General features: G+C 46.7%; 1 protein-coding gene across 2 annotated transcripts in view; it reads left to right on the forward strand.

Annotated features, from left to right (window-relative positions):
* The window catches only part of CHST11 (carbohydrate sulfotransferase 11), a 277,222-nt gene extending 267,334 nt beyond the window's left edge, over positions 1 to 9,888 (forward strand). For both annotated transcript variants that reach the window (XM_058308660.2, XM_004446788.5), the window contains exon 3: positions 4,894 to 9,888. In XM_058308660.2, the coding sequence (XP_058164643.1) occupies positions 4,894 to 5,748 (855 nt within the window). In that variant the 3' untranslated portion in view covers positions 5,749 to 9,888. The remainder of the gene's footprint in view (positions 1 to 4,893) is intronic.
* Positions 9,889 to 15,267: the final 5,379 nt, after the last annotated feature.

The following is a 15,267-nucleotide window of genomic DNA, read 5'->3' on the forward strand; positions in this document are numbered from 1 at the left end:
TCAACATTGGGTTTTTTGGTTTTTGTTTTTTAAGATTTATGTCTTTATCCCCACCCCCCCTCTACCCCACCCCTGTTGTTGGCACTCGCTGTCTGCTCTGTGTCTGTTTGTTGTTGTGCTCATCTTCTTTTTAGGAGGCACCAAGTACCAAACCTAGGACCTCCCATGTGGAAGGGAGACACCCATTCACTTGAGCCACCTCTGCTACCTGCTTGTTTTATCTCTCATTGTTTTTCCTCGTCGTATCTCTTTTTTGTGTCATCTTGTTGTGTCAGCTCACTGCACCAGCCCATTGTGTTAGCTCACTGTCTTGCTCATCTTCTTTCGGAGTCACCGGTAACTGAACCTGGGACCTCCCATGTGCTATGTGGGCACCCAACTGCTTGAGCCACATCTACTTCCCAACATTGGGTTTTAAAATAACTTAAACTAGCACTAGCCTGGAATTATCTTAAAATGAAAAGTTAAAATAAAAACAAATTAGCAAATTCATGTATTTAATTCAACATTAGAGGCCCAGGACAAATAGAATTTCTTCCCTTTGAAGATGCCTGGACATTCTCTGGACCCATGCCCCAAAGTCTTCCTGAGGGAAATTGCGCATGCCTCCTTGGGGCAGGTGCACCGCTGGCCTCCTAAACTGCCTTGGAGAAGAAGGAAATGGAAGGGAAAGAAACCTCAAATACCATATTTCAAAACCTCAGCGAGCTATTTTCTGCCTCTGCAATTGGATGTAAAATGACACTGGGGTATCGTTTCCATTTTTCCTGGCTTTGTGGTCCCAAATACAATATTCTCTAGCATGCAGCCTCCCTGGTGGTTCGCAAGGCCAGAAAATCGTCTCCGCCTAAAAAGAGCTGTAAAAAGAGGAGATTCCTTTGTTTCTCTACTCACGCTAATAATTTATTGCCTTCAAAATTGTCCTTAGTGATTCAAATCGGCAAAGCAGGTGGGTAGTTTTTCCTTCCTAGCCCTTCCATTTCCTTTGGGCCAGTTTCTATTTCTTTCTTTCCTTTTCCTTTTTTTTTTTTTAATGGCCTTGTTTCCTGGCCCTAAGAGGCCCTGGGCTGCTGTTCCTGAAGTGATGAGTACATCTGCTGAAGAAGTCAGAAAATGCAGAGGTCAGAGTTTTCCTATTCAGAATTAATATTAGTTGTATTCAGTGACCTAAAGTCAGTGTATTCAATGACCAGCAAAATTATAGAGCTGGTGAAATTTGTCTTTGGGATTCCTGGCCTTCTTTTATGGATTTTTCTTCTGGGAAAAAAAAATGCATTGACCACCTACTGTGTGCCATCATCTGTCCAAATACTGTACTCAACTTTATTTTATTTACCAAGTGACTAAACCATACCTACATCTGATGTCACCAACAACCCTTTGGGGTAGGTGGTGCCATCCCCATTTTGCAGATAAGAGGATTGGGGCTCAAAAGGTTAAGGGCCTTGCCCAAGGTCAAGCCCAGGTCTTCTGATTCCAAATCCTCATTCTCTTTCTATTTACCAGTGCCCAATATCCCCTCCTTTTTTTCCCTATGTGACAGTAATTATCTTAGAAAATGTTCTCTTCTCTCAGACAGATATACTTTAGTATCAGTTTGCTCAATGGTATTAAAGGCTTGGGTCTTATTAAAGAACTTTCTAGCATCAATGAACAAGTGGGAAGTTTAGTTCCAAGTCGCCCTAAAGAGATTATTAACTCATTCATTCATTCATGCAACAAATCTTTACCGGAGGTGCAGCTGAGCAAAGAGCAGCTCTCTGCCTCACGGTACTTCGACAGGAAGCACACTTTATGCCAGTGTGGCACTAAAAAGCGTGGCATCTGGAGTCGCAAGGTCTAGGTCAAGTTGACGATCTGCTTCTCACTGATGTACTCACCCCGGCCTCTTAACCTCTCTCAGCCTCAGTTTCCCCATTGACAGGATGGGGATACTGAGACCAATACAGCTTAACAAAGTGCTGTGAGGCTCTCCGCAGTTGTTCTCAATTTTATTGTTCATATGTTGGTGCTCCTGACAGGTGCTCAGCCATATGATGGGGATGGTAATAATATCTACCCCTTGGGTCATGGAGAGATTATATAAGTTCATCAGTGGAAAGCATTTACAACAGTACCTGACACACAATGAGGGATTTGTGAATATTTCCATCCAGCTCAGAGTACTGCTGGGAAGATGAGAGGGGATGTGTGTAAATAACCTACAAAGGTGCCTCACACAGAGTAGCTCCCCAATCATGCTGACAGCTGTTGTCACATCACCACTGTCATGGGGACCATCATCCCCTAAGAATGGAGGAAGACACAGGCATGGATGCTGGGTGCAGGGACTTCTCTCCAGTGGCCACCACGATGTCTCTTGGGTCCTCAGTAAAATCATCAGTGTTCCTAGTTTAGGCCCATCCTAGTTGCCCCGTGCATGTTTAAGGGTGAATTGTGCAGGTAGTGGTTCAGAGTTGTATGTACAGGGCCAACTTCTTGGGTCCCACCCAGCCCTTGGCTCCTGACTTGGCTGCCCAGGCGATTGGTGGGATTTCCCTGGTCCCCCTGCATCCTGAAGACCAAGGCCACCCTGTCTGGCCTGGAGGAGACAGTGCCTGTGAAGTGAGTGGCACAGAAGGACTTGAGAAAGCCAAACATAAAGTAGACTTGTGTGCTATGAAGGACATTCAGTGCTGTGGGTGTTAGGGGAAGGAAGAGTTCTTCTACTTGAGTGGCAGGAAAGGACGTGGGAATGTGTTGGCCTGGATGGATTGTCACGTGTGTACAGCAGAGATAGAGTAGTGAGAATTCCAGATGAGCCCAGCCTGAGGAGGGCTTGGGGCAGAAGGGAAAGAGTGAACAATTGGTTTCTTAGGAGCTCCTTCCAGCTATGAAAGCAGGAGGCAGGGGAATGAGTCTGGGAAAGTATGTTGGCACTTGGCTGCGGGAATACCCTATGAATGGGAACCTCATTCTCTGGATGGGGAGACAATCAGGATGCCATGTTATCTGCAGCCCCAGAGAAGCCATTCCATTGCCTTGGTGCACCCCCATTTCTCCATAACTTTAACCACAATGGATATTAATTCCCTCTATATTTAAAAGGAAGAGCCACATTGCACATTCAGGAGCAGTAGATGGGGACATGACATTAAACTAAAAACAGTCGGGGTCACTACTCCACAGAGGTCTTTAAGTTATCATAAAAGCATGGCTGGGTGTTGGAGACCAAGATGTTGGTGGGCCAGGGCACAGTGGTCTTGATTTCCCTGCTCTAGGTGGACTGTGAGACTGGTTCAGACTGGGAGTGAGTGGCCTTTGGGGAGAAACTTTTGTTCCTAGAATTTAGAGGGGCAGACACATCTTCCCAACCATTTCCCTTTGGCTTCTGTTGAGGCCATCAGCTCTCTGCCTTGGTGCCACCTAGACATTTCTTGAGGAAAAGGTTAGGCTGAGCGCAGTGCCTTGTACATGGTATGGTCTTGATACAGATTTGAATGGTTGGCTCAATGGAGGAAAGAGCAGAGAAGAAATACTCAAAGGTCATCAGTGCAAATACACACCTATTTTATTTGGTTGCAAGCGACAGAATCTGGACTCAAAGTGTAATGCACCAAAGCAAGTATACTGACTGTTACAGCAAAGTTGCTTCAGCAACTTAGAGACCTAGGGGCTCCGATGATGTCACTGGGAATGCATCCCTCTGTCTCTCTGCTCATTTTTCCTCTGTACCCTTCATTCCCAGGAGGGACCCCCCAGCTCCAGGCTGCCATTCTCAGAGCTCAGCAACCTCATTAAAAGGGAACTGAGAGTGAGGGAGAGTGGGTACCAGAGGAAGCCAAACGCAGTAGACGTCCACCTTCACAGGCTGGCAGAAACATTTGATCCCCTTGCTTGAAATAGATCAATCAAAGGCCAGACCTCAAAGCTTCCTTCCTCCTTCAGTCAAGGCCATGGGAGAACTAGGCATTGGGGTAGAGTAGAAAGTGGACAGCTTTGCTGCCCGGCAGACCTGAATTTAAATATTGGCTCTGCTCTTGCTCACTGTGTGTTCCCAACTGCTAGCTTAACCTCTCTGGGCCTGAGTTCACTCTCTCTCCAGCTCGACAGTAAACTCCATCAAGGCAGATCCCTTGTCACAACTGCTTTTATTGCTTTGCCTCCCCTGCCTAGTAGTGTGGTATCTGGCATAGAAGTAGGTATTTGATATTGTTACATAAATCAATGGTGGCTCAAGGTTGTACAGAGAAAAGAAAAAGTATATAGGGAGCTCCAAGTGAAATGCCTGGCACCTGGAGTATGAAGGAATGACAGAGTTTATCCTTTTTTTAAAAATTCTCTCCCCTTGCCCGCTGCCCCCCCAGTTGTCTGCTCTCTGTGTCCATTCGCTGTGTGCTCTACTGTGACCGCTTCTATCCTTATCAGCAGCACCGGGAATCTGCGTTTCTTTTTGTTGCATCAACCGAGTGTGCGGCGCCATTCTCGAGCAGGCTGCACTTTCTTTGGCGCTGGGCGGCTGTCCTTACGGAGTGCACTCCTTGCGCGTGGGGCTCCCCTACGCGGAGGACACCCCTGCGTGGCACAGTGCACCTTGCGCCATCAGCACTGCGCATGGGCCAGCTCCACACGGGTCAGGAGGCCCGGGGTTTGAACCACGGACCTCCCATTTGGTGGGCGGACGCCCTAACCACTGGGCCAACTCCGCTTCCCCAGAGTTTATCCTTATTCCTCCTCCGAACAAGGGAAGTATGGTGGGAAGTACTGACGGAGGGTTAGAAACGGAGACGCAGGTCGTTTATGTTACTGGTTGGTTGCCTCTCGGTGACCTGCCTTTGCCTTTGCAGTTATAGAGGTGGCCGGGTGGAAGTTCCGCCCACAAGTACTGAGTTCTTGCTCTTGTGTCCCCCGCAGCTGGAGCTCTCGAACACCGCCATCCTGCACCAGATGCGGCGGGACCAGGTCACGGACACGTGCCGCGCCAACAGCGCCCTGAGCCGCAAGCGGCGGGTCCTGACCCCCAGCGACCTGAAGCACCTGGTGGTGGACGAGGACCACGAGCTCATCTACTGCTACGTGCCCAAGGTGGCGTGCACCAACTGGAAGCGGCTCATGATGGTCCTGACCGGGCGGGGCAAGTACAGTGACCCCATGGAGATCCCGGCCAACGAGGCGCACGTCTCCGCCAACCTGAAGACCCTGAACCAGTACAGCATCCCGGAAATCAACCACCGCTTGAAAAGCTACCTGAAGTTCCTCTTTGTCCGCGAGCCTTTCGAGAGGCTGGTGTCGGCCTACCGCAACAAGTTCACCCAGAAGTACAACACCTCCTTCCACAAGCGATACGGCACCAAGATCATCAAGCGCCAGCGCAAGAACGCCACGCAGGAGGCCCTGCGCAAGGGGGACGACGTCAAGTTCGAGGAGTTTGTGGCCTATCTCATCGACCCACACACCCAGCGGGAGGAGCCCTTCAACGAACACTGGCAGACCGTCTACTCCCTCTGCCACCCTTGCCACATCCATTACGACCTCGTGGGCAAGTATGAGACGCTGGAAGAGGACTCCAACTACGTCCTGCAGCTGGCAGGCGTGGGCAGCTACCTGAAGTTCCCCACTTATGCAAAGTCTACGAGAACTACTGATGAGATGACCACAGAGTTCTTCCAGAACATCAGCTCAGAGCACCAAACGCAGCTGTACGAAGTCTACAAACTCGATTTTTTAATGTTCAATTACTCAGTGCCAAGCTACCTGAAAGTGGAATAACAGGGGGTGGGGGCGAGGGAGAGAATCATGCTTTTTAATTTAAGATTTTTATTTGTCAAAAGAAATATATGGATATTGGGTTATTTTGTAAATTAATATTTCTTTGGGGATGATGCTGCGAGCAGCATAGTGAGAATTATTTAAAATCCTTAGTCGAGAAGGACGGCTGTCGTTGCAAGGGAATAGGATGGGTGTCCTTGTGTTTAGACGTGCATACTGCAACACTGTCTCAAAGGTTTCCTTGTGTTCTGGTGAGTTCCATGAATTGTGCATTCCATAAAATTCTGCTTAATATTATTTATAGTTATTTAAACATGGTCTCTGTATAGATTTCTTTTTGTGGCAGCAAAAGTCTAATGTTTTTGCAGAAGAAGTATATCTTTTGTCCTTTGCTTGCCACAGCTCCTTTGGGGGAGATAGTTGTTCTCCTTGCTAACCTCATATGGAGTCACGTGAGAGCAACCATTGTGATGTGTATCGATGCCACCATTTTTGAAATTCTGCTAGAAATAAGTAGGTTGCTATTGCACTTAGAAAGAGGCATCTTTGCAAGGGACAAATTCAAAACCAATTTCAATTGACCAGCAAGTCCCTTGCACTAAAGAAATGTGATTTTTTTTTAACCCAAGGAGGAGCTGATTGTAGTCTTTCTTTCACCAGAATTAGTGGTCTGGTAGAATTTGCTTTTCCACAGAAATTTTTAACTGGCAGTGCCAGTTGCAATGAAGGTGAAGTGGCTGTTGCTTTATATGCAAGAGATATTTATTGAGCACCTACTATGTGCTAGGCCCAATGCTAGGTACTGGGGATACAACATTGAACAAAACCAATAGTCTCTGCCCTCGAGAAGCTTTACGTGGACACAGAGCATCCAGCTGGACAATTAGTAAACCCCTGACATTCAAGGACTTAACATGAGATTTGGACTATTCATGAGCACCCCCCAGAAGTTCCATAATGCCTAAAATTTTGTATTTTCTGTGGCACAAATTTGAAAACTCTGTGCTTGGAGCAGGCCGCTTAACTTGGTGCGTGATCCAAGCTCGTTGCCCAACTCGAGAGATGGCAAAAGTGTTTCCTCTCCCATGCCTGCTCCAGTTTTTTAGTAGTGTCTGCCTTGAAGCCCAGTTTGCCAAGCACAGCACTGAAGAGTGCTGTGATTGATTAGCGATGTCTGTCTTGGGCAAGGGAAGGGGAACGCTCCCTGGCTGTCATCTTCAGCCCAGCATCCACATCCCCAAAAGTGTTGTTTTTTACTCCTGGCTGCCTAAAAGAGCAAAGTGCAGTGACAGGGTTCAGACATTCGGGGATTTGCAGTGGTCTGGCATTTACACTCCTCATGAAAGTCTAAGGTGGACTCTTTGTACACAGATGTACACGCACACCCTTCTGAGTCCTCCAAAGGTGAAGGGACCCTCAGCACCTTCGGGTCTGCCATGTAAGGACGGCCTTCTGTGGGCTGAATCCATGCCTCCTTGCCTCTGGAAGGCTGGACAGTTTTGGTGTCCTGTTCCTGGCTTATCGACATCTACACACGCTTCTCATTTCTAGCCATTTCTGAGATCTCTTGGTTGAAGCTGAAGTCACATCTCTCTTACAGCCAGTGAATGAGTTGGTAGCAGATCCTGTATATATAATAATAATAATAGTTCTAATAATAGGGGGTGGGGTGGGATGGGGCATGGGTAAGTTTCGCCTTCTGTTTTGTTTTTGATGCAGTATATAGCGAAGGGGTGAGAAGAATATTCTAAACAGACAAAAAATGAATAATTTATTCACAGAAACTATTAAAATTGTATTGTAAAGCTCACAGCAAGCTCAGTGAGCAGCAGCTGCGACATCTCACCAAGGAAACTATTTTATTTACTGTGTGCACGGTGTGCGCTGGAGAGGGTGGCGGAAGCTATTTATAAAATGTTATGTTCCTTTCTTCCAAGCTCTCTCCCCTTAACGAAGGGCACAGCACCTCTATCTTGGAGAGAGATTTATGTAATGTGTTTAACCAGGTAGAGTAAGAGACCTGGAATTGAGAGACTGGACCCTATTTCCCAGGCAGGAAGCTGTGTGCTCTAATGAACACGTGTTCCAAGGGACATCAAATTGGCATGATGCAAGATGATCAGGGTTTTGTGGTCAAACACCCTTAGGAAACAAAGTTAAATCAATTTCCTTTCCGCAGGACTTTTCAGAGCCTGGAACGGGATGCTGTACGTTGTGACTCCCCATCAGCATCGGTAGCATTTCCTTGAACTTACATGACCAGGATAGTCTATTGCAGGTCCTCTGACAGAATATAGTTTGGTTTGGTTGATTTAGCACATCGAGGTCTTCCTGGATAAAAACTGTCTCCCCGCCACCCCCTCAAAAAAAAAAAAAAAAAATCTCAGCACCACAATCTCCATCTGGTTTATAGCAACAGAGGTACTTTATCAAATGAACTAAACTTTTACTTACGTGCAATGGTTCTAATCCTGGATACTGCCACGGGCAACGATTCCAGCCTTCCCAAAGGGAAGGGAGTGGGTGCAAGCCTTGGGTGGTGTGGAGTGAGGAGGGAGGGAGGGTGAGCGGGCACGAGGCCGCAGAATGGGGCCTTAAAGTTTGCTCGGTGGGGACTCAACCCTTAACGAGAGCTTCCTCAATCCCATGGTTTGGAATTGTTCACTGTGTGCTCTTTTGGTTTTAAACAGAAATTCATGCCGATTTCCTGGGTTTTGCATTTCCTGTCAGCCTTTGATCAAGCTGGCTCAGTGTTACCTGCAGAGTACCTTCTTTCTTGGTTGTCCTTTAGGACACAATACTTCAGTCTCTGAAGTGAGGGTCTCTTTCTCCTAGTGTTTTATTTTCTGTTCCCTTTTTTTTTTTTTCTGATGGCATAAATACTTTTTTTAACAAACTGATTCACCTGTTTTGCAGAATGTAGAAAGTATTCTGTGTCCTTGTTAAAAATCACCCATTAATGAAAATGTGCCTGGAAAATACAAGTTGTTTTTTAAAAGACAAGTGTTTGAGAACACTTTCTCTTCCATGCTTAGCTGGAGAAAAGTGCAGGCAGATGTCCCATCTACAAGCCACTGTTCGACGGTGCTGCTGTGTTTTAAAAATCCAGGTACAGTCAGGGTAGTATTTACAAGGACATTCCTGATGACTGTATCCCTTATGTTGGAAAACCCTTATTAGCCACAGGGTTTGAATTCCTGCAGCTTCTCCAGCCCCCCGTCCCGACCCTCCCCAGCTGGTCTGGGGAGAAGGGTATCGTGCTGGCCCGTGGTGTCTCCGAGGGGCGCTTCCTTCCCCCGTGTCCACCAGGGGAGCTTTGTCATCCAGCCTGTTCAGGATCTGGATGCCACCGGAGAGCAGTGGGCATTAGAAACTTCAGTCAGAACCGTGCTCCTGGTGGCAAAGGCGTGGAAGCCTATCAGTCTGATCCACGGCTGACACATATGCTACTAGAAAGCTTCTAGAACAAAAGCAAGTCCCTAGCAGGCTTAGCTGGTAGGGCTTGAGACCGGTGCTGAGACAATGATTGCAGAAGTCCTTGTCCAGCAGAGGGACCATTTTATTATCCCTGGTAGGTGAGTGCCTAAGCACATCTCAACCCGTAACCCATTGTTCCTCGCCCCACACACACACTTGTGCAATCTAAGCTGTCCTTTTCCGTACAATCCTGGTCACCAGAATCCCTTCCTTGCCCACCTCAACGTCAGCAGGACTGACCTCACTGCTCCCCGCCCCCAAGTTCTCACAACCAGCATTTCCTCCAGCCTCTTCTTATCACGGCAGGCTACAGAACCTTGTAGAACCAGCTTGACCATTGGCCATTAAACAGGCAAATTTCAGTCTGCTACCCTTTGTCAGGTACAAAAGGAGCTGCCCATACTATTTTCTTATGAGCATGCTCAATGGCATATGGACATATAATTTAACATCTTTGTGGCATATTTCTTTTTTTACATATTTGTATGCAGTAGAAGGCTTGTGGTAGAAAAACTCTCCCTGTATCTTACTGTACTGTTAAAGAAAGCTGAATTCCACATTGCCAACAAAAGCGTGAAATGTTCATGAACCTTCCTCCAGGAAAAGCCATTCAAGCCTGATTATTTTTCTAAGTAACTTCAATTAAATTGAAGAAAAAAAGAAGCTTCTCTCTGTGTACGATTTGTTCATGGCTCGGTGACAAAAGACTGCAGGGGGTGGGCGGGGAGGGGGCTGTGTTCCTTAGAATGTGGGGGGCCCTGCTTATGGGTATCAAAGGATGGAGAGAGGTGTGGACCCCGTTGGCTGACTCAGCCCTGGGAAAGCCCCCCATGGATCCGAACCCCTTCTGTTTAGTGGATGGATAAAAGCCCCCGGTCCATTTTGCCTGTTAACTTTGTAGAGAATGCGTCAGAAGGGCCACCGGGATCATGTAGTCCTACCACTCGTGAAACAGAAGGCTCTGGCAGGTTTTTCACTTTGGTGGAGCCAGTCTTCACGTGCAGGGTGTTTGCTTCAGAATCCCCTGTTTCGGGTGCTAAATGCCAGCCCTGCCTGAATGACTGCCCAAAGTCCCACTACTAGGAAGTGCAGGCTTGCCCTCAAGCCCCGATTTCCTCATTCCACATCTGTTCCTTTTCTGATGCCCCACATAGCATCCTTCAACTTCGTTAGCTGGCATTTTTCTTTTGGCTTTCCTGGTAAAAATGATTGATTGCTTTGTATTTTGCCGAAGAAGAAATCATACACAAAGTTCTTTGTTTAATTTCATTTTTAAATTGTATGCTCTAGGGAGCGGATGTGGCTCAAGTGGTTGACACTGGCTTCCTGGAGTCCCACAGTCAATCCCTGGCCCCCAGGAGCTAAAAAAAAAAAAAAAAAATAGTATGCTGTAAACATACTGTTTTTAAAATGTGTTATCTAAACATTTTAACACTAGAACACTGGGTTAAAATGTAGCTCATTTTCAACCTGTGGTTTATAAGAAGTCCACTCACCAGATGGTTCTCACCACCAGGGGCCTGGCTCCCGCACATTCCTGGTGTCCCCGCATCATCATCGTCCTTGCTCTGATCCCATCTGGTTGGGAGATGTCCAGATCATGAAGCTTGGACATCTTAAATGAATGGGAAAAGCATTTTCTTTTTTAACATGGCTAATGGATTTATTTAGCCATGACCTGTCCCTGTCTTATTTGCAGCACTGTAAAATGTCTGTGGAAAGCAAGGCTAGACAAAGACACCTCCAGCCTCAGTTTACCCCTCTCAAAGTGGAACTAAAACACCCCTACTCAGTGGTTAGCTCCTCAGTAGGTGTTTCTGATGGTGTCACAGCTGCCCCTGCCTGACACTGCGGGAACTGCAGAAGCCGAGGAGCCCATTGCCTCCAACACTGCCAGGGCCGGCCAGGATGAAGTTGTTGATTCACCACTGAGTGAGCAAAACCAGGACTGAGCAGAGTCGCCAGCGTACAGCGGCAAAGTGGCCTTTCTTGGGAAGAGGTCGCCTTTCTCAAGTTATGTCTTTCCTCCATTTCTAGTATTAGAAGAGCTGTGGTCTTATAAAGTACATGTCAATTGATATTAGACTATAAATTAAATGTTGGCAATCCCACCTCAGCCACCCCCAAAATTTTAAACATTTTCTCAAAAAGTCATGATACCCAAAAAGACCAGGCACTTCTGACCACTAATGCGTTGGAGGCATGAAGTGAGTGGGGAGAAGCCCGAGGGCTTGGTGGAGAACAGATCTCCGGGGAAATCCCTCGTGAGGTGCAGGTCTGAGTTGTGCACACGCGGTACCCACATTCCCATAGCTGCATCATGGCCAGTGGCCGTGGCCCCCTGGGCTCCTGGGGCAACTTCCGGGAAGGTGAATACAGACTGGTCTGGCCAACGTCCACCTTGAGTTTATCAGATATCTTAGTAGTAAACATCTCCAGTATAATAATAAAAGGGACATTCTAGCAAGACCAAATAGGTGGGGGGGGAGTGGATTAAAAGCCTTCCTCCTCTTCACAGTCCTCTCCTGTGCCAGCCTCTTCTCCACACTGTAACAACCCGCAGGTGGAGATTCTAAACCCAGAGCTGGTGGGAACTGTTCACAGGTATACTGCCACAGTCTTTGAAATAGGGCAGACAATGATAACTGGATCCTGAAGGTGACTAGTCCCGGTTCACCCACCAGGTAACCTAGAGGTAATCCCTTCCCTCCCTGGGCCTCAGTTTTCTCATCTGTAAAATGAAAGGATTGCGCTATACCTGTGGTTTTCAACCTTTTTTTCCCCCAGTGGGTCTCAAAAAAATTTGTATGGAAACACTTACATGTAAAAGAGATGAAGCACAGATGATGTGACTGAAGAAAAGGTTGAGGGCCTGCTCAGCCTCTCTGTGCCAGAAAGTTCCTGTGGACCCTCCAGGGACCCTTAGGGTTCCAAGCAACACAGTTTGAGAACTATTAAATTAGATGACCCCTAGAAGCCTTTCCAGCTTTGACATTCTATAGCGATGCCCTCCAAGTCTTCCTCTATGGCTTTAGTCCAACCACACAGATTAGTCAATTACATGGTACTGAGGAAGTAAAAATTGCTTTAAGAAGGTAGCTAAGGCAACAGTATGAGAATGAGAATAAAATGGAAGAAATGGGGGGGGAGGTGAGGGGGGATAAAATGACAGAAGCAGAAGAAGGAAAGAAATAACTGGTACCCAGATTCAAGATGGAAACCAAAGCTTTTGCTCCTCTTTCCAGTTTACCAAGAAAACAGACTTCAAATTCCAACAAACCTAATTAATCTGAAATACAAGAGACTGGAAGAGAAAACAGTCACTGTATTAATCTATGTTTTATTTTCCAGTGTTTATTTTTAAAACTAACAGCGTATCTGTTACGGGAGAATAGCAAGGGCTCTGGAGTTCACAGCTCAAACAAACCAGCACCAGAGGAGACTTAGCAGTTGGGTCCAGCTTTGGGCTTTCACCTGATAGATTAATCCAGAAACAAACTTTGTGTCTGTAGCCAAACTGGCAACAGGAAGAAGAGAAAAAAGAAAAAGTAAAAAAAAAAAAAGCCTAAAAAAGAGACAAAAGAAGGACCTCTGGCTACAGGACTGATTCCTTTCATGCTGAGCTTCTCTGCACAATGAGCACAAATTCAGTTGTAGGTGGCTTAGAAATGTTTGCTTTTAATGTGGTCTTTTCCAAAAATAAATAGTTTCATAAAGAAAGTTGACTATAAAAATAGCTAACTTTTACTAATTATTATATAATTTATTATATTCCACTCAATATGTTAAATGTGTTCCATTTAATCGTCACAACAAACCCAAAGTAAATTATACTTGCACCCTTTTTACAGATGAGGAAGTAGAAGACTAGAACAGGTAAGTCACGTGCCCCAAATTACTCATCTAATAAGTGGCAGAGCCGGGATTCGAATGCTGGCCTGGTGGTCACGCGGCTCATTATACAGAAAGGGGCACTGCTTCTGGGCCGGGGGGGTAGAGGTGGGGGGTTCCAATATGGAAAGAGACCAGAAGACTAAACCTGCGGGACCAGGTGCTATGAGGAGACATAGATAGAGATTAAAACCTTAGACAAGGTGGCAAAAGCTGGTTAAGTACAATTAAAAGATATTAAACTAGGATAAAAAAAAGAACTGGAGGACTTTTTTAAAGAGTAAAGTTCAGGCTAACATAGTCACAGAAACCTGGAAAATCTGTCCAAATAAATTAAGTTCTACCTATGTTGCCTAAAAGCTGGACAGCTTATCCTGAAATTTAGAAAAACTGTTTAGAAAGTCAAATAGCAAAAGTGAAATTCAGTTTGGGGGGACTCAGCAAGACCATGTGACTTGCGAGTGGAAAGGATAAGCCGTAAATATTATGATGCTTGGACAGAACAAGCAAGCACTGGCTTCGAATGTAAGCCTGAAATCAAGTTTCAAGGACAGCTGCTCAGAGCAAAGGCGTTGTGGTCCTGCCGCCGCTCATACAGCAACCAGCCGCCGTGCACTCTGTAGTGAGCAGCAGGGGGACGGGCTCATTTCACGAGGGTGAATGATCTTCCCAGAGGCCAGACAAAGGAAGGGTAAGAGAGAAACCCTAAAGGGCCTGGTATGGTGGGGCAGCGGCAGCCTTGGAGGCCCTTCAGAGCTGCCATCTACAGAGCTCCCCTGCCCAGCCCCGACATATCTCCTGTGAGCTGAGCACCCTGAGATGCCCCGTCCTTGCTCGGAACCGGCAGCTATTGAGGGACACGTTCATTATTTCATTAATTCATCCTGTCATTCATTCAAGTATGTATTAAGTGCCTGCCTGTGGTCAGTCCCTGTGCAGGATGCCTGTGTGGGAAGGTCTTAGGGCTCAAAGTCAAGTGGGAAAGACAAACGTTCACAGATAATCACAGGCGAGCTGGCATGTGCGTGCAGATGAAACACCGAAGTCTCCCTGGGAAGAAGTGAGCCAGGTCAGTAGTAGAAGAAGTGGAGAGAAGGTGAGGGGTTGGAGAGGGCCCTGCCCCCTCCCCATCCCTGTAGACAGACCCTCACACACTAAAAAAGAATAATCTGGCTCAAAGTGTCAAGAGCACCAAGGCTGGGAAACCCTGGATGGGAGAAACATTTAAGGGGGTAGAATCTGTGACACTGAGTAACCAAAAGGCGGGAAATGAGGATTGGAGGAGGGCTGCTCTGCCCCTGGCTCAGGAGGCGGTGGCTGGAGGCGGGGCTGTTCAGGGCCGGCAGGTAAGCAGTGGCAGAAACAGGTCAAGGGGAAGACACGCTGAGTTAAGGGTCAGGTGGGACACCCAAGGCTAGATGTTTAAGTGGGTCTAGAACTTGATTCCTCAAAGTGTGGTCCATGGAGAGCACTAGAAATGTAGACTATTGGAAACTGAGGCACAGTGGTCTCACTAGGAGAGACATACTGTTTCCATGGCTACGCTTGCACCCTAAGGAATGCAGTAATTAAGAGTTCGGGGCAAACAGGATGAAGCTGTTAAAGGCTGAAAGAAAAGATGAGCACATACCTTTTGTAGTAAATAGAACACTTAGACTTTGCACCTTGAGATAAGATTTTTTTAGTTCCTTAGTAATGCTAATAGTTAACTGCTTGTTGCTGCTTGTTGTCTTGTAGACTGGGGTATATAGAGAGCCCCTTGTAAACAATAAAGTTGTCTGATGAGTCTCTACTCGCAGACCCCCTGATCCCAGCTCTCTCGTTCTTCCTTTCTTTTTCTTTCTTTCTTTCTCTTTCTTTCACTCTCCTTTTTCTTTCTTTCATTCCTGATACCTTCGGGTCCATATCTCCAACGGTAGACTCTCAAGCCCCACCCCAGCCCTCGTGAACCAGAATCGGCGCTTTAAGCTCCCCAGGTAATTTGTATGCAGGTGCACATTTGAGAAGTGCTGGTCTGGAGCACAAGAGTGTTTGAGGCAAAGATGTGGCTTTGGTGATGGAGGGTGGGGTCATCTTACATCATCCCTGATTATTCTGACATTCCTGAGATAAGGGTATGATTAAGGCCAAGGTGTCTGGTTGTGTGTGTTG

The sequence above is a fragment of the Dasypus novemcinctus genome, chromosome 12, assembly GCF_030445035.2.
Source record: "Dasypus novemcinctus isolate mDasNov1 chromosome 12, mDasNov1.1.hap2, whole genome shotgun sequence".
NCBI classification, from domain to species: domain Eukaryota; kingdom Metazoa; phylum Chordata; class Mammalia; order Cingulata; family Dasypodidae; genus Dasypus; species Dasypus novemcinctus.